This window comes from Cupressus sempervirens, chromosome 7 (genome assembly GCF_028749045.1).
Source record: "Cupressus sempervirens isolate cs-2001-9-10 chromosome 7, ASM2874904v1, whole genome shotgun sequence".
NCBI lineage: Eukaryota > Viridiplantae > Streptophyta > Pinopsida > Cupressales > Cupressaceae > Cupressus > Cupressus sempervirens.
The window spans coordinates 694,827,094-694,847,162 of NC_143124.1; the positions used below are offsets into that span (position 1 = coordinate 694,827,094).

At 34.3% G+C, this 20,069-nt stretch overlaps 1 protein-coding gene across 1 annotated transcript in view; it reads right to left on the bottom strand.

Moving 5' to 3' along the window:
* Positions 1-20,069, bottom strand: part of LOC149549116 (histone acetyltransferase of the MYST family 1-like) — a 107,669-nt gene that overhangs the window by 18,467 nt on the left and 69,133 nt on the right. The window contains exons 5-7 of the mRNA XM_089792557.1: positions 17,428-17,496; positions 17,029-17,190; positions 6,244-6,337 (exon numbers count right to left, since the gene is read on the bottom strand). Of these exons, the coding sequence (XP_089648683.1) occupies positions 6,244-6,337; positions 17,029-17,190; positions 17,428-17,496 (325 nt within the window). The remainder of the gene's footprint in view (positions 1-6,243; positions 6,338-17,028; positions 17,191-17,427; positions 17,497-20,069) is intronic.

Here is a 20,069-nt window from a genome sequence, read left to right on the forward strand (position 1 = left end):
GGATCCTTATCTTCAAGTCATTATAAGTGATGATGCAAGTTATTCTGTGAAGGGTGCTAGCTCTACTTCTTTACAGTTGGATTCTGGAATTCCTCTTAAGTGATGCTTTTTTTGTTCCTTGCATTAAGAGGAATCTGATTTCTGTTTCAGCGTTAAAAGACAAGGGCTATCATGTTGTTTTTGCTCATGAAAAAGTTCTTGCATGAAAGAGCTCCAACATTCAATCAGCTCGTCAGATTGCAGTTTGTCATAACAGTATTTACAAGCTTTCAGCTTGTCCTCTTCATGCATTACCTCATGAATCTTCAAGTTCAAGTGAGCTATGCAACAAAAGATTTGGACATCTAAATTTTAGAACTTTTGACTTCTATGGAGAAGATTGTAGTTGGTCTTCTAAAGCTGAACCAAACCCATGAAGGTGCCTGCAAGGGATGTGTTCAAGGTAAGAACATTGGAAGTACTTTTCATAATAGTGAAAGTAGAGCAAAGGAAATCCTAGAGTTAATTCATTCTGATTTATGTGGTCCTATGTCAGTTGCTTCCCTTAATGGCTTTTGGCATTATGTTACCTTCGTTGATGACTTTTCTCGTAAATGTTGGATTTACTTTCTTGAGTCTAAAAGAATTTGATGAAATGTTGCCCCATTTTAAAGAATTCAAGGCACTTTTTGAAAATTTATCTAACAAGAAGATTAAGCTTCTATAGTTTGATAATGAGGGAGAATATGTTTCTGGTATTTTTCATAACTTTTGTGTTAAAGTTGGGATTAAGGAGTTTTGTGATCCTTATGATCCTCAACAAAACAGTGTAGCTGAAAGAAAGAACAGAACAATTGTTGAGGCAGTGAAGACTGTGATCCATGATCAAAGCCTTCAAAGATTTTTATGGGTTGAGATTTGCAAGACAGCAGCTTAAATTCAGAATAATAGTGCACATCAAGTTCTAGACAACATGACTCCAGAAGAAGCTTTTACAGGTATCAAACAAGATATTAGTTATTTCAGAATTTTGGATACCTTGTTAACATTCATGTTCCAAAAGACAAAAGAGAAAAGTTAGAACCGATAGGAAAGAAAGGCATCTTTGTTGGTTATAATGAATCTTCAAAAGCATACTTAATCTATATCCCAGGTCAAAAGCAAATTGAAATCAGCAAGGATGTTTCTTTTGATGAAGATTTAGCTTACAAGAAATCAAAAGAGTTTAACATGTAATCTGATAGAGAAGATTTTGAGCACCCTCAAGATATAGATATGGCTGATCCGGATCCACCTTCAGAAATTCCAAGGGAGAATATAGAATTAGAGGACCCTACAAAAAGGATAAAGGGATAGGAAATCTGCTCTATGCCTAAGGACAATGATATCAATGGACAATGCTTGGATGAGTAGATTCCATGACCAAGCTTTGCTTTACTAAATGAAACAATTACACAAAGATGATGCAATCTCCAAAGGTAACCAAGAATTTCCACACTGCCAACATTTATTCAAATTACTAATACTAGTGCAATTCAAATAAGCATCAACAAACAAAGTTAGTATTTAAGCAATCTAGACCGACATTCATTGTGGCTTGCAACCAAAAAAAAAACAGTGAAGCTTATGGACATGGAATTCATCATTCATCTTCACCTTTTTCTATCTCGATTAATGAACATTAGTTAAACTTAGAGAAATAAAAACCATGTAAAATGTTGTAAAAACACAAAAATTCACCATATTCACCATATCTTCAATGGAAATCATGTCTTTATTACAAACATCTTCTTGCAAGCTATTTTGTCTCCACCTTCTTTACTCTAACTATTGGCTAACTTTTTGATGCTCTGGTACCTTACAAATGAGAGGGGCCAAGCCTTTATTTAGATCTCTCAATTACAATGAAGGGTTGAGATCGATTTAAACTAATAGCCAATATACTTCGAAGAATCCCAAATTAGGGATCTTACAACAACCACTCACAAATATTAACTGCCATTTAATGAGAAAATTAAATTACTTCGAAATACATAGCCTTTTAAGGATGAACCAATAAGAAATTTCATTATCATAATACATCAAATGCCTTCAGCATGTCCACTTGTGGATGAATTTGATTGCATGAACTCGAACGTGTTGACTTGGAACCTTAACATGCATGTCTTGTAAATTTCACCATTTAATCAGAATGAAGAAATGTCTCTTGATACTTAACATTTTGTCTCCACCTTCTCTACTCTAACTATTGGCTAACTTTTTGATGCTCTGGTACCTTACAAATGAGAGGGCCAAGCCTTTATATAGATCTCTCAATTACAATGAAGGGTCGAGACCAATTCAAATTAATAGCCAATATACTTTGAAGAATCCCAAATTAGGGATCTTACAACAACCACTTACAAATATTAACTGCCATTTAATGAGAAAATTAAATTACTTTGAAATACATAGCAAGGATGAACCAATAAGAAATTTCATTATCATAATACATCGAATGCCTTCCGCATGTCCACTTGTGGATGAATTTGATTGGATGAACTCGAACATGTTGACTTGGAATCTTTTGATTGGTTGAGGATGAATAGGTGACACCTTAACATGCATGTCTTGTAAATTTCACCATTTAATTAGAATGAAGAAATGTCTCTTGATACTTAACATTTCAAGCCTTTGATTGATTGTGATGGCTCAAATTCTCAAATTGCTTCATCTTCATGAACTTTCTTCGTCCTCTCTATTTTGGAACTCATTAGTCATATGCAAAGAGTCATTGAGGCTGAGACTCTCTTTCAACAAGAGCATCGTTCTCCACAATACCAAGCTTATCTCAAATGTAACAAAACATCACAAAGTGGCTTAGTGAAAATGTCTGCAGTCTAATCCGCTATAGAAATGTACTTGAGCTCAACTGCTTTCCATGAACCATATCTCTCAAGTGATGACATTTAATTTCCCCATGTTTGGTTCTATCATGAAAAACTGGATTAACTAAAAGGTTCGCACAACTTTGGTTATCACACATAATCACTGTAGGTTCCAAAGGTGGCCAAACAAACCTAGACGTAATTTCCAAAGCCACACAACTTCTCTTGCAGCCACACAAGCTGCAACATATTTTGCTTCAACTGTACTCTGAGCAATGCAAGATTGTTTCTTGCTGCACCAAGAACCTAGGTTGAAACAACATCTTGAAGTACTCTTCCTGTCAAGCACACACCCTACCCAATCTGAATCAGAGAAACCTTACAAGTTCAGCTCTAAACACGAAGAATATTTTAAGCTATATCCCAATGTACCACAGACACATCTCAATATGTGTTTCATTGCCACAAGATGAATTTGCCTTGGTTCACATAGAAACTGACTCAAGGTATTAATTGCATAACATATATCAGGCTTCGTGTTAACTAAATAATTTAAAGAGCTCAATTATTGCCTGTTTATAGTAGGATCCACTATATTTGAAGAAGTTGCATCCTCATGTAACCTTTTCAAATTTGCTTCTATAGGAGTCACCATAGACTTAGGCTCTAACATGCTAAATCTCTTCAAAATATCAACTTCATATTTTCCTCGACTTGATATGATTTCATTTGGTTTTTGCCATACCCCAAGTGTAAGGAAATAATGCGAAAAACCAAGATCTTTCATTTCAGATTTAGAAGCTAACTCCTTACATTTGACAATGAGATCATTATTACCAGTGAGAAATAAATGATCATCATTACTAGTGAGAAATATATCATCAACATACAACACTAAAATCAACATGTTGCTATCACATACCTTCAGCTTCAAGTATAAATTTGCATCAGCATCATTCTTTAGAAAGTCCAAGCTCAAAAGATAATCTTCTATCCTCTTATACCAAGCACAAGGGACTTGTTTAAGGCCATAAAAAGCTTTTTTCAGCCTGCATATATGTGAGTCTCTATCATGATTCACATAGCTCTTTGGCTGTCCAATGTATACTTCCTCTTCAATTGTACCATTTAAGAATGTTGTTTTCACATCCATTTGATTAAGCTTCCAGCCCTTAACTGCTGCAATAGCTATGATAGTTTGGACTCGTAGCGTGCTACAGGTGCAAAATTCTCTTCATAATCTATGCCTTCCTTTTGTGAAAAAACTCTAACTACAAATCTGGGCTTATATTTTTCTACACTTCCATCAACTACATGTTTGATTTTGAACAGCCACTTAAAAGAAACAATTGGGCTGATTGAGTTTCTTTCTCGATGATCTTGGCTTTCCTTTCCAAGATAGAGATAGCCTTCGCCATTTGAAGATTAATTTACTTCCTTGTGCAACTTCTTATTTGAATTCCTTTTCTAAGTAGAAGTCTTGCCTTCTTTATATTCCTTGTGAATGTCCTGAACTCGTGTTCTCTTGCTTGGTTTGGACTTTTGATTTCTTTTCACATGTTGTGGTCCTGTTCCTGCTTCATTCTTTTCCTTATTGCAATCATACATGAAAAGAAAACACTTCGAGTCATGATTGTGCATAAAATGAAATGCAAAAAAAAATTTTATAGGAAAATGTTAATTCAATGTTTACATTTTAAATGCTGGAAAGAATTCTGAAAATCTGGAAATAAACTTTCAGATCTGGAAATAGATGCTTGATTTGGTGAAAAATTATGCTCAGATTCACATGTAGATGGCCTGGATTTCTTCATGAATCACCCACTTTCACTTTTGATCTCATTGCTCCCTCTCTTTAACATTCAATGCTTATTTTGAAACCCGATTCCCTTGTAGAACTCACACTCTCCATGTAATTTGTATCTAATCTGCTTGAAATTGGCATCTCAACCCAATGAAACTCACAGCTTCTATGCTAGTGATCTGATTTTCATGATAAAATTGCCCATTGATTTGGAGTCAGACTGGAATTTGCTTCTGCTCCTTGATTCTCTTTATCTCTGCTTATAATATGCATTGAAACTTGATTGTATTCATTGTGAAATAATATTTTCCCTTCTTAAAATTTGCTTCCTCTGCTATTCAGATTTCCCTTGTTTAAGAAATTCACCATTTAGGTCTCATTCTGGAAATTACTCTGTATCTGTATTTGACCTGCCTTGGTTTTGTCCTTGAAATCTGATTTGCTTCATAGAAATTCGCCGCTCTTTCTGGGAATGAATTCTTAATTTGGGAGATTCACTAAATTAGACTTTAACTCTAATCTTACCTTACTGAAAATAGCCTTCTTGGATATGATTTTATCTCATCCTCAAGTCTGGAAGTGCACTCCTCATCCTGCCATATAATTTGCATTTGCCTTTGAATTTTATTGATTCATTTTTGAGCTGTGACTGGAATGATTGTGTTTGAGCTTTATTTATGTCAATTCCCACAAAATCGTACACATTGGTCTAATAGGACTGACCTGATTAGCCTTTAAACAATTTGTTTTAAACATTTTCCTTTACCTAAAATTGACCGACCTGACTGGCACTTTGAATTTCAATCCTTACTTAGACAATCATTTTTCCTTTATTTAGTTAGATCTTCGTGAAAAAAAAATCTGGATCTTCATGAATTCTTTTCAATTATCCCTCATAAATTTACCTTTATTGATCTTCATGAATTTTCCTCTATGCATCGATTTTCGTGAATTTCTTTTATTTTCCCCTCAAAAGAGTGGAAATTCGACCTATAAATGGTTGGAAATTTGGCCCTTAGAAGGAAGCTAAGTCACAAGGTTTGAATTCGAAATCAAGTTCGGCAACCACAAAAAATGGAATAAGTTCAACAGTAGTAAAAATTCAGGAAAAAAAACAGATTATATTTTCTTAGATAATTAAATTAATTTTTAAATATAAGTAATAAATTCAATAAATTATCATAATGGTATTAAGTTGCTAAATAGATTTGAAATCACTATATTAATTATATTTGATTTAGTTTAATATAACAATGTATAAATAAAATATAATACTTAAAAATATAAATAAAGGAAAATATAAATGAAAGTTCAAATAAAAATTATATTATGAACTAGACTTTATAAATTATATTGAAAATTTTAAAAAACCCTACAAGAACAAAATAAACCTCAACAGAATGGGAGGTAACAAATTGAAATGCAGGTCTATCTGGTGTTCACAGAACAATCTTTGTTGAATATATACTTTACAAGCCTTGCATTTTTCTTAAGAAAGAATTTGCACAAAATGGACATGGTATAGAAGCATGCAGAGAAGAATTATAGCTCAAACTTCATATGATACTACAGTTCCAAGAGAGAATAACTTACAAAATGCTATTAGAAATTTGCCATATCCTTTCCTCTGATATGGTGGAAGAGTAAGAATGCAGGCCAGATTATATGCTTCATCAGAATGTTTCTCCTGCACAGCAACAAATTTGACATGGAAACAGAAAACTGATATGTATTTCATCAAACATATGTTGGACAAGAAATCAAATTCATGTAAATCAGAAAAAGTCTTATAATATAGTTTTAAATAAAAAACTGAAATTAAATGTACATAGTCATGTATGACCAACTATTAAGAGACAAATAAAATTAAGCAAAGCCAACTAGCATTCCAAACAAAATTTTGTTGCATGGATCCGAAATGCAACTAAATGCATGACTTTAAAATTAAAAAAGATCCAGAATTTTCCAAAACTTTAGCTACAATTAACGCCTTTGTGAAAACATTATGGGCACAATATTACCACTTACAGCAGGACGATATGGCTCCCATTCAGTGCAGACAGGAGAAAGATATAGTGATCAATTTATTTGGTAATTCATTATTCATGATTCCAAGCTAAACATTTTAAAAAGAACCAGATATTTCTTCACATCACAATTACTGCAAAATCCTAAGCATTTGGATCAACTCATAAATACCAGACTTTTATAAAGACATACATTTATGCTTCGCTTTTTAAAAGACAAGCCTTGCTTCCTTGTAGTTCTTTTTCATGGTGAAGGCTTTTCGAAAAGCTGTCTTTGTGTTTATCTAATTAGTTGTCCCAGAATAACTTCTTTCCGGTTGCAAACATGCACACACACCAGCACAGTGACAATATACTTATTCTATGGCCAATAGTTGGAAATGTGAAGTGGAGGGTGATAGTCAAGCACAAGTGAAATATCTTTCCAAAATCAAGGGGACCGAATCCTGCATTATCCATATTAGATGTATAGACCTTATAAAACCACACTTCACTGAGAAACTATCTATCAGATTTTAAAAACAAGACGTGAATAGCTTACAAGCAAACACCACAAAAAATACCATAGTAACACAAAGGAAATAGAACCTCTTCAGCTTTCATTCATTCTCATTTGAAATATAACATCACATACAACATATTATACTTGCATTATCTCCTCTCCCATTGTTCCCAATATTCATAAGTTTTGTGACTTTCCAACGTTGTCTTCCTACACTGGCTAACTCGTAAAGTTCAAATGATAAAAGCTATATATTAGATAAGTGTAAAAGAGATGCCAGCTTGACTAAATTATTTTGCAATTTGGAAAATCCCAATGTGTTCCGCAACTGCAAGTAATGAGCAATAAATAATAGGAATTGGAACTGCAGCTGGAAAGTATTTACAGTTGATGCCAGGGTATCAACTGATGACATCAGCAAACTATAATGTTGTGCCTAAGCATCTTTTCTCTTAATATGGAAATAAATATGTCCTAAAGAATAGAGGTATAAAACTTTAAGGAAATAGGGCTCTTGTTCAATCTATAATCCACTACCTATTCTTATGCTGCAAGTGAAACAGAAACTGTTGCTGTCCAATCTGCTTATCCTCCCATCCCTGCATTGGAGGGAGATTAGGTGGTGCTCACATCATTGCCAATTTGCAGTGACTTACTAGGCAGATTCAACCAAATAAACTACTGTCCTGGCCCCAACATTTCATTGACAGATCAACGTTCCAGCAAGGTAGTGATGATTCTGGGTCCCAAGCTGAACCTGGATATGGCAGCTCTCAATCAGAGGAATCATAAACTGGGCAGCTTGTAAGGAAACTCAGGTGCGGAAACAGCTTCCTACACTAATCTCTTAAGAGAAGTATGGTGCAAATCCTATTAAAATCTTTTACACTTACAAATTCAATACTATGTAAACAACAATATTTCAGCCAAGCAAGCATAATGAAAATAGACAGAGAAAGAAACACATAACACAAAGATTTGCCGGTGGGGAAAAACCTTTCAGTAAAACAACCCCACACCTCCAGAACCTACACAATGTATTATCTTCAACACAAGGTTACAATACACTTGCAATGCAAGTTCAACAGCGACAACAGAAGACACCAGTAGCAACTCGCAGTACCAACAATACACTTTTTCGCATACAACCTCTTCGCAACCCTAAAAACGCTTATAACATGCGCTTCACTTTTATGGTTACTCCCAAAGGTAACCGTTTTAGGGTTTTACCATTCTCCGAGAAAATAGGAACCCCAAAAAAAATTCCACTATTGAGGTAGAGTGTACAGTACTCAAATTTATCAATTGCCACATGTCTTCACCTATCATTGAATCTTCCTAACATAGCTCTTACATGTCATAGGAATCCGTCATAACCGTTTTAGTGATGATCTCCTTATACACAATTCAAGATGCCGACACATCAACATTATTTGCAAGAAATACATTTTACAAAACAAATAATAAGAATAGGAATTATCCAAGGTTGAGACACCTTATTCCTAACACAGCTAACTGACTCACTCTTGTCAAATGACTGGTTTCTGTTTCTGACTGTGCTTGTTACCTTGCCAACCACATCTCTGCTGCCTTGACCCCTGTATCTATGCATGTGTATGGACCAAGTGCTTCATCAATGACCAGCCATATGCTATCCAATATTGATGCTATGTCTTTATGCCAAGTGCTTCATCAATGACCAGCCATATGCTAGCCATATGCTAGACAATGCATCTTTATACTCCTAGAAATGAATAAATATTGATGCTATGTCTTTAAGTTTATATTTTAGTGCTGTGCACAGATATCAAGTACATATCAAATCATAATAATAGGATTGTATTGGAGCTAACACTTAACACTTCCATCTTTTATCGTGCACCATAGTTAATGAATATATCTGCTTAAATGAGGGAAATTATACAAAAGAAAAGTAATTCAGCACAATCAAGGCAACGTGCCATAGTAACTGAAAATACATACAAGGCCAATGAAACCATGGAAATGTAAATTCAAAGTAAAAAACAATTCACAAGAATTGGTGCAGTTAGCAATAGAATCTAGAATCTATGAGCAAAGAAAAAAAATCTCTTTTGTGCCCCATCACCCAAGAGGTTGAAGGAGGTGACTACAAGATTTTGTCTCTCAAGGCCCCAATACACATGTACAAATAAGCAATTTTGTGTATATTTCAAATAGGGAAAGGTGCTTGACAACAAAAACAAGCTTGGTGCAGGAAAGATAAATATACTCATCCTATTTTCAGTGAAAAACTAGAAAATTTTCACCACAACAGTCATGTTGTCCGAACCTCCTACAGCATTAAAAAAGTTGATCAACCATGTAGGGAAGGCAACCCTGCACAGATAATGTAAACCACAAATGGCACTATAGAGGTCACAAGAAATCAAGGTGAAGCCTTGAGAATAGAAAATGGACATCCTGAACCAAACACAAATGCAGAAAACATAATAATAGAACAGGAAAGATGAAAGACAGTCTACAAACATAGGAATCAAGATCACTCAAAACCAATCGAAAATGAGAAAAGAGAATGTTAGAATCTGAAAGATACAAGAGATAACATAATGATAGGAATAATGATCACGCCACGAGTAAGATGTCTAGAAAATTACACAATCAATACTCTGTAGCAGTTGTCAAAATAAGCACCACTAGAAAACCAAAAATATTGGTGAACATCCATTTTAAATATTTCTTCAAGAACATTTTATTGAATAATTTTCTATATTGGCATAACTGAGGTACATTTATACTAGCTTCAAGAAACTTTGACCTTGGTTAAAACTCATCTTACACAGAAAGATATACACTCATTGTATTACTTAGATTATAAACTTTTTTAAGAAGGGGTTAAGTAGAACACACGTTACAGCTGTAAAGTCTAGACCTTCTCTGCTCTGCACTCTTCTTTATCTCATTTCATCTGTATCTCCCCTTTATTTTCATATTACAATATTGCACCATATATACTCGTAACTGATGCAAGAGCATCCAAGGTCTAAGAGCAATCTTGCATCACCCAAAAACATTGACTAGTTTTTCAATAAGGGTTATCTTTGGGCGAGGTTACTATTTTTAGTAAGCTTTTCATTTTGGCATGGATTGTCTTAATTACTCCCCTGGGGGCACATTTTGGATGCATACGTCTGCCGGTAAAGTTTCATGACAAGATCAAGTCCAGTTTTGAAGATTTTGAATTTTTTGTTATAGAAAAGGTGGTACATAATCTGTGAACTCAAATTTGAAGGTCTTAGAGGCTCCGGAAGGGATCAAATCTTGTCTGAGACTGCGCTTCCGAGGGTTTTCAGGAACAGCAACAAGAGTTCTATAGCAGGAACAAGGTTTTGTGGTGGGAATGGCGACAAGGGTTGTGAAGATTGAACAGCGTTCTGTAGCAGGAACTGCAACAAGGGTTTTGTTTTGTGAGCTTTGAGCTGGAGGCAGGAGACAAGATAGGTTAAGACAGGTGTCAGTTGACAACCGTGATAACAGTTATTTAAAATTTGTGGGTCCAACGGTTGGCAGGAACAGATCTGCCCTGCCCTCATCCCTCTGTCTTCTCTTCTGCAATTTTTTCTGTTTTCAGACTTTCCTTAAAAATAAATCTCTTTAAAACTACAAACCCAATTTCTTTACAAATTTCAATCAGCAAACCGACATTTTAACAAACCTATCAAATCTGAAAACTATCAAACTGGGATTTTTTTTTTTTTTAAATAGGGTTTTGAGATTCTTGGGTTTCTAAGATACTCTAGAACTCTGCTCAAACTACATGATCTGGTACTACACAATTTAAGGCAGGTGCCCAAGGGTCTAATGGAGGTCAAGTTCTGGGTAAAAATCTTCACCTAGATAACCTTGGGTTGATATAGTGGACACCAGGCAGTCTTCAATCAACAAGAGTACAATCATGGTATAGTCCAGAAAGGCAATCCCTACTACCAGAAGTTCATCGGGTGGGAACAGGCAACATAAACAATAAGTTCATTTTCATGAAAGAAAAGCAATATTTGGGGATTTTAAAACGGAGACAAGTTCAGAAGAAAAAAACTACGGAAAAAAGAAAAGGCTTATCATGATCCCCCCAAGAGCAACTAAAAACAACTTCTTGATAGTTGCTTCAAGGGACCATGCAAGGGATGACTAGGCAATTCAAACAGGAATTAAAGATGATATGACAAAGATTCCTATCAAAAATAATGCAGTACACAAAGAGGTAGGTGAGGGGGGATCTCCAAACAGTAAAGATACTTATAGCCCCTCTTCCTCCCCTTTTCTTGGTCATCAGAGTTGTAAGTGACCTTATGGACATTAAAAAAAGACTTAAAAGTTTTGGAAGCAAAAGGACAGAAAGAAAGTGACAAGTTACACGAGATCGCGGTAACTAATTGGAACCTTAGAGAGAAATAAGTGGCTAAAAGAGCAGGTATTAAGCCTACAGAACAACATTAAGAGATGATAGTGAGACTTAATCAACCTGAAGCAAGATATGAATTACAAGAAAGCAACAAAAAAATACAGCCTTGAACCAATGAAAACAACCAGTCCAGGACAACTAGAATAGTTTCAAGTAGCATTAGCAGACATGGTATTGAGAGAAAACGAATTGAAGGAGCACATAAAAGAGGCCTGATCATGGGCCCAAGTGGTAAACGAACTGACATAAAAGCAAAAGGAAATCAGTAAAAAACAAATAAAAGGGTAGACAAACAGGAGAAGGTAGTAAACATCATTATCAAAGGATTTACGGATTATGGTGATTGTGAAAAAACAAATATTCTAGCACAAGATTTCCTCAGGGACAAGCTGAAATGGGCAAGAATTATACATAAGCAAAAAGGATTAGTAAGAGTATGATAGTAAATAGAGAGAGACATGTGATAGTAACTTTAGGCAGCATAGAGGGCAAGAATGCAATTTTGAAGAGCAGAGGATTGCTTAAAGATACTCATATCTACTTGGATGAAGATTTAATACTTACACAAGAAGGAAAGAGGAGGAAAGAATGGGAGAGTAAAATCAGTGAGAGATGCAGAAAAGTGGGCATGGATGAAGAATGGTAAAACAGAAATTGTTGATAGACCAATACACCAAAAATAGATTCGGAGCTCCATGAGCATCTAAACATGGTAATTGAAATTAAAGAGGATATCTGTGGAAACAAAAACCGGGGTTGAGGCCATAGTCGAAGGGCAAGACATTATTTTTAGAGATGTATAAGTATGAAGGGTGCAGAGTTCCAGAATTTGAAATATACAATTAAATCTCTATCTGGAATGACAAGATGGAAACAGCTTAAGGAAACGGAGGGATAACAATCTTAATAAAAGAAATAGGGAACAGAATCATAAACACGAAGACCCAAATAAACAGTTTATATGGCTAAAAATTAAGGACGATGAGGTGGTTACTTGGCTGGCTCCTTGCTATTCACAAGTAAAAGTTCAAAGACTTATAAGAAGAGAAATCTAGACAATGGAGATCCGTATGCAACTTTAAAGAAAGATATTTCTTTAAGGGGATTTTAATGCTAGGACAGCAAGTAATCAATCTATTCAGTTGGGCAGCAATACACTACAGGACAGTAATCCCGTGTGGCTAAAGAAGAGTGAAGATAACTTCAGTAAAAGGAATGGTTAGATTTTTATAGTATCCATGGAATGGTTATATGCAATGGCATGAAGTATTCGCCATGATCAAATGGCATCACTTGTAAAATATACAACAGGCAGAGCATGGTGGATTATGTGATATGCTCTCAAACTTCCATTACCAAATTACTAGATTTCAGGATTGAACGCTATCCTACAGAGTTAACTCTGATTATATGCCTCTTTTTATCAAATATGGTGTAAATGCAAGACTGCAAAGTGGACAGATCCAAGGCACTAGTACAAAAGGTCATAAACATGGTAAAATTCTTATGTACCATGAGAATCAAGAGCTATTTTGTGTTGCTCTTGAACAGCAGATACAGGTGATTAGAAACAATGCTGATTCCAAGGACAACAATGGGGAGAATTAATAATTGAGCAGCAGCACATTGATTCCCCTAGTTCATAGTGCCTTAAGGGGGTGTATGAGATCTTTGGGCCAATGAAGGGCATCTCAAACACTTTTCCAGCACAAAATTGGTATGACAAAGAATGCAAGGCTGCGAAGAGATCTCTTAAAGAGGGGGAATCAAGCAAAGAAAATACAAATTAATATAAGCAGTTGATAAAATTTAAAAATGAGAGTTATGTGACTGCTTAAAGGAAAGAGTTAAACCCTTTAGGGAAACATAATCCTGAGGGTTTTTGTACAGAGCTGCAACCGAAGAGAAAACAGGTGTAATCAATCATAGATACTCAATGGTTGGAATATGTGAAGCTTTTATACAAGTGTCCAAATGGGGAGATTAACCCCCCTATAATTAATAATTCAGCTGAGCTATTTTCTATTGAAGACATTAAACTGGGTATAAAGAAGCTGGTAAATGGTAAAGCTCAAGTCAGAGCGAAAATCAGATAAGTTGTAGCAAAGTCAAAAGGTTCAAGTTCGAGATCGAGTTTGACAACAATGAAGTTCGGATAAAGTTCGACAAGTCAAAAAATCCAAAAAAAATCAATGTTAAATTCGCCTTATGTAATTCTCAAAAAAATATAAATATATACTAATTCTTATTATATGTTTATGAATTTCATGCAACGAACTTTTCAATTCGAACCTACAAAACAACCATAATAAACAAAATAATACAATAAATAAATTGATTTATAATAATAAATAAACATACAAATTATTACTCTTTTTCAGTTTATAAATTAAAATGTAAATAATAAATACATAATAAAAATAATAATATTTACAATTTACAAAAATAAATATAATATTTTTGTATAAATATATAAAGTTTGAAATATATATATATATAAACAAGTATACGATTTTATAGTTAGAAGACTAAAATATATCAAATTTATATCATAATAAAATTTATTTTAATACATTAAAATTGAAAAAGAAATTCAACTATATGTTTGTTATGGTCTCATTCGGCTTATATTTACCTTCAGTTTGTGCTATCCCCTGTTTACTCCAGTGGAACTCCTGATAACTCATCAAAACTGGAAACATGTTGTTGGACCCCTCTTAGGAATTCAGTTCTTAGTTATTATGGCATCGTTGTTATTCTATTGATATCTCTTGGTATCCTTCAATGCGACTAAGTTTTGTGATATATTGCATCTATTCCCTCATTTTTTTGGAATCTTTACTACTAACATGGCTAGTAGTTTTGCTCCTAGTTTTTTGTTATTTGGTTGGTGTCTATTGATGCAGGACAAAGCACACCCAAATAAATGGTGGTGGAGGCTCGTATCTATTCTACCACATATGCCATATCCTTCCCAAAGTTTTCTTGGTTCATTTGTTGAAGTTGTAGAATGTAATTATGTTAAATGGTAATTAAGATGAGGGTTTCATGCCCACGCTGAAGCATTAATATGTAATTATCAAACTGGGGTATGCCCTTTTGCAAATTGTATAATATAGGACTGTCTCAGGCAAAACTAGAGGTTTTCTTCCCCGTTCTTTCCTACCAGTGCCTGTTTGAAAGGAGGATTTGTAAAATTTTCATTCATTAATAAAATGTAAATCAAGGCTATGGCTGTTTATCGATCAAAAAAAAAAAATTCAACTAATCGTAACATGAATTAAAATAAAGTTAAAATATTAAAATAAGAAAATGTAAGAAAACATAACGAAAGTCATATTATAAAATTTAATAAATCCGAATAGATGAACAAGCAAAATCACAATAGTTTCAGTCTTGCATTGTCACGTATGTCATCAGGAAATCCCAATAGTATTTGGCAGATAGATCTGAAGACAAACAACTTCAAACTTCCATAGCTGTAATCTCATCCGCCGCTAACGTTCAGACAAATGCCCAAAAAATGTCACCCTTAGAAATGTTTCAGCCCTAGCCATAGATGATTGATGTAGTCCATTAAAAATGCATTTATTATAAAAATTAGCTGAAAACCCTAAAAAAAGACTCTAAGCCTATAATACTTCCCTTTCTGTACGAGTTTTTGGGCAAATTTTTACATTTTTTATTTATTTTTTATGAGTTCGCCAAATTTCAAATTTGATGCCAAAAATTCAGCAAACATTGAGACTTAGAGTTGTGGCATAAATTGGAAGAGTTTGAGGTCCCAAAAGAGTAGAGGGTTTCTGTTTATAAGTTGTATGAACATGTCAGAGCCAAAATCAGATCTAAGGAGGGCACGTTTGAATGCTTTGGATTTAACATCGGTGTTAACAAGGCTGCCCTTTAACCATGGCTATGATGAGAACCGTCTCCCCTCTAAAAGACACGTCTCGGAGACCGAGACACTCTCAGAGACAAAGACGCATCTCGAAGATGGAAACACGTCTCCAGAGACCTCAAAAAAGGTTAGAGACTTCATGACAAAATCTCCTGAAGTCTCCATGTCTCCTAATCCAAAAATTGAGGTCTCCCCAAAGTCTCCAGATAAAAATAAATGTAAAATATAATATAAATTATTTTATCTATTTTAGCCCTCATTTAATATTTTTTAATACAAAAATAAGACCAATGACAATTTAAATGATTTTTTGTAGAGCATGATAGCTGAAGACCTTGAGATGGATAATCACAACCTTGTGGAGTAGATGATAGTACCATCAACATACTAGTACTAGATAGATTTCTGGTTTTTGTTTACTGTACTTAGTTTGTTCATTTTTGTTTTCATATTGGCAATTTAGCATCGAACTATACTCTTTTGAATTTAAAATTTGAATATGTAATGATAATCTCAACGATTATCAATCTGATATGATGATGATCATATGCAATATTCGGACAAGTATGACTATGAGATACAGTAATGCGATGATGTGAGTTTTGAAATATTTGACTATTAAACTATGTGAGTTTTGAAATATTTGTGATAATGCGAGTTTTTAACTATTAAAAAAAATTCCGTCTCCAGGTACCCCCTTCCCCTACTTTTGAAATATTGTCATACCGGTACTAGTACTAGTACCAATGACCTCCAAATCTCCCCGTCTCCAATTGACCTTGTCTTTAACCCCTAATTTGGCCTTTACAATAATAAATTAGTAGAGTGGTTAAACAAGGTCAATGGAGAAGGCATAAGTTTGCAAGGTTATGTGGTAAGACTACTTTGGTATGCTGATGACCTTATTGTTAAATCTGCTCAAGGTTTGAAATTTTGGAGCTCTTTTGAAAGGAAGTAGGGATGCAAGTTAATACCTCTGACTAAAGTCATAATCCTATCTTTGAAAAGAAAAAGAAGCAGCATACTTTTTTATTTGATGGTAGCTCATTGGAGATGGAGGATGAGTATAAATATCTAGTAACTATTCTTTGATATGTTTACCCAGACTCTAAAATAGCATGACATAAAATTGAGTGTGAAGATGCCACCACAATTATTTATTATTTTAAAAAACCATTTTGAGAAAATCCCTGACAAGCAGGCCCAGATCTCGTGATATAAATATAATTAGCTTCCTGGTTACAAAATACTTCAATTTAATGAGACTGACGATACATATTTGAATAAAACAAAGATTCGGGACCTTTGGCTCCCCACAATCAAACTAAACAAAGTATTTCAGTGGAACAGATCCAGTTGCCGCATATTCGATTAAAAAAAGGATTTATGAATCTTTGGACTCTTTCACTCTGGCGAAACAAATAGTTTCATTATGTGGAATAGAAGACATCCATAGAATTAAACAAGGCACGATGGTTAGCTTAAAAGAACATATGATTCATGCGCTTACCTTTGAAAAATACCCAACCATATGGCATCCTCGATCGTCACATTCACAAAGAATATAGAATAGAAACAAGTCAACATCATAATAAAGTGTTTTGTGATCTAAGAACAACTTTGCCAAATAGCAAAGGTTCTGCCCATATATCTTGTTCTTCTTCCCATCAACCTGGCAAAGAAAAACAGTTATACAAAATCACCAAAGGAAGGCCCAGAAAATTATGACGAGATCTTTGTGTCTACAACTAATAAAAGAAATGTGTCCACATCTTTCAAAGTGGCCAGTTGACTAATGTTGAATCAGGAATAAACTTGATCTTAAACCAAATAAATTTGCATGGATCATGCCTCTGATCTAAAAAATAATTAGCTTAAATTTAAAATTGAATCAAGGGCAAATGCATGCCTCGAACATGGAGAGAGTCCCGCTGCGATAAATTTCATCTCCAGGTGGATGTTTTAGATCACATTTTCTCTACACAATAAAAAGGCGCAAACAGTGTGAGATTAATAAAGCTATGAGAAAGGCAGAAAGGCAATGTAAATATACTTTCAAAATCGAAACTGAAATGTGTAACCAACATACATTATATTTTGAGTGTAATCTTAAGCAGAAAGAAAAGATATCTATTCACAATATTTATTTAACGATGTGAAAAGATCAGAATTTATCGACTGGACTGTTAAAAACAGATATTTGAAAATGGAATGTGTGTCGCTGTTTCTAGCTTTTATGCATTTAAATTTAGCGTAGCTACCAGGAAACTCATAGTCTGACGTCTGAAACTCATTCCCCCAAAATGCATCCATGTAAAATGAAAAACATATGGGAACATCTTTAAATGTCAAGAGACCTTTGATTAAATTTCTCGGTGTCTCTAGAGTTTGTGTCTCCAGAAAATTTCCCTTGAGATTTAAGAAATTTCCGATAGATATTTTTTAATGTATAACAATTAAGTTATAGTGTTACTTCCCTCAAGGACTGATAATCGGTCGCTAAGGGCTGAAATGATTAAAGAAATACACTATGACTTTATATTACCAAGAAATTCAGAAATTGTAAAAAAAATCCTTGCAGAAAATTTTCTAAAGAAGCTCAGTAACCGATGCGTCACATCCTGTCCCAGAAGTGGAGCGGATGCATTCTGGTGTGGAACTGCAGAAGGATGCCCTGTAAATGGGCAAAGGAAGCATATCCAGGGAATCCAGGAGCATCCGAACTCTCCTCCGCGCGAAGAAGGCCCAGTACCGACCTAAAATCACCTTAAAACATGTGCAATATATCATTTTTTATTGTGTAATTCTAATGATTTACTATATGGCATTGGAATCATAAACATAAACATTATGATATAGCCTATTAGTTATTTCAATTTGAATATTTGTGAACTATGTCAATGGTGAAGTATCATACTATCAAATGATTTAATTGTGCATCCACGCACTTGATTCTGCATCCCCATCCAAATCAGCAACTCAGCAGAAATAATAATAGGAATTGAAGAAACAAAAAGGATTAAGATGTCTATGTGCAGTGTGCACTGAAGTTTTATCAGTTGATAAAAAATATTTCTCCAAGTACACCTTGTATAATATTTTTAATAATGGCATTCTAATCCACTGCTTTTACGTGATTATAGATTAAAATTTATCCATTCATCTCACAATTATGATTATCAAATATCACTATATTTAATCATTGCTCCAATGACATATTTCTGTATTTCTGTACTTCAAAATGTTAGTATTTTAATTTTTAAGCATTTTACATTTATAAAGTTGTTTAACTAGTTTCCTTCTTTGTTGTTTCCAAGTGCACATCTTCCATTTTTTTTAAAGGCATAGTAGTATCCATCAGAGCAATCCTTGTCTGCTAGTAGCTACGGAATTTAGTCGTGTTTTCTCCCTCGCTTTTTGGTTGAGCACACATTTTATAATTTTATGTAAATCTTTTCTACTTTCTCATTTTGTTAGAGATGTCAGTTTATTATCCATGATAATTACTGGAGATGGATCAACCTAGAATGCTTGTGTTTTGGCAGGCCTTATGGAACTCCTATTTGTAGATTTGGTACCCATGACAATGTACTTCGGCTGCATTAATTCACTTTTCTCATATTAAGCATTAATGTAAGTTCAATTTTGATTGTGATTTGTAGAAAGCTACAACAGATTCTCCACGAGACATTATGAATTATTCACAATGCTCAAAAAATCAGCAAATCCAGTTTACATAGTGGAACAAGCACCAATCTTCAAAGCAGCAACATAAAAAGTATTTATGACACTTCATAATATACTTCCAAGTTGATTATTCAATTAGAAAATCAAAACAATATATTTTCCAATGCATTTGGCTGTCCAGGAAGTGTACACAGAAAGACATGATCCACTAACGATGCTCAAAGATAGAAGCAGAATAATGGGGAGACAAAGATATAAATTGTACCTCATTGAATCAACAAACAAACTAATTGAAGCCATTCCAGAAAATATAAAAAGGTGGAGGCAACAAGACATGATCTCCTAAGAGTACTCAATACTAGAAGCAGAAATTGAGAGTTAAATAAATAAATTGATATTGAAGCCCTTCCAAAATACAGGAGCTTTGGAAGACAAATAATACTTAATGGAGGCAATGATTCTGCCAGAGGAGAGGAGACGGAGAAAAACGTGCAATAGCCAAGCACTAATTCATATCTTCCAAATCAGGCAAGAAAGTTTCAGCTCATCATTAAAGAAGAGAAATACCATAACATACACGCAGAGCCACCTTAAGTCCTAAAGTTATAATTTTGAATGCTAAGAGTCTAAGACCATAAGATAAACCACCAAGCTGGCCACCATAAAGAAGAATACATACCAACCAAAGACAAATGCCACCAAGACTATCTAGTCCAACTCTTATGAGGAGAATAACATCATCTTCAGCACCAAAGATGAATCATTTTAAGCAGCCTTGGCAAAAAGAAATTATTTCTTACATGTATGTTTTTATAACAGCCCTTTGTGATCTCATTCTACATCCACTCCAGGTTTTTTCCTTGA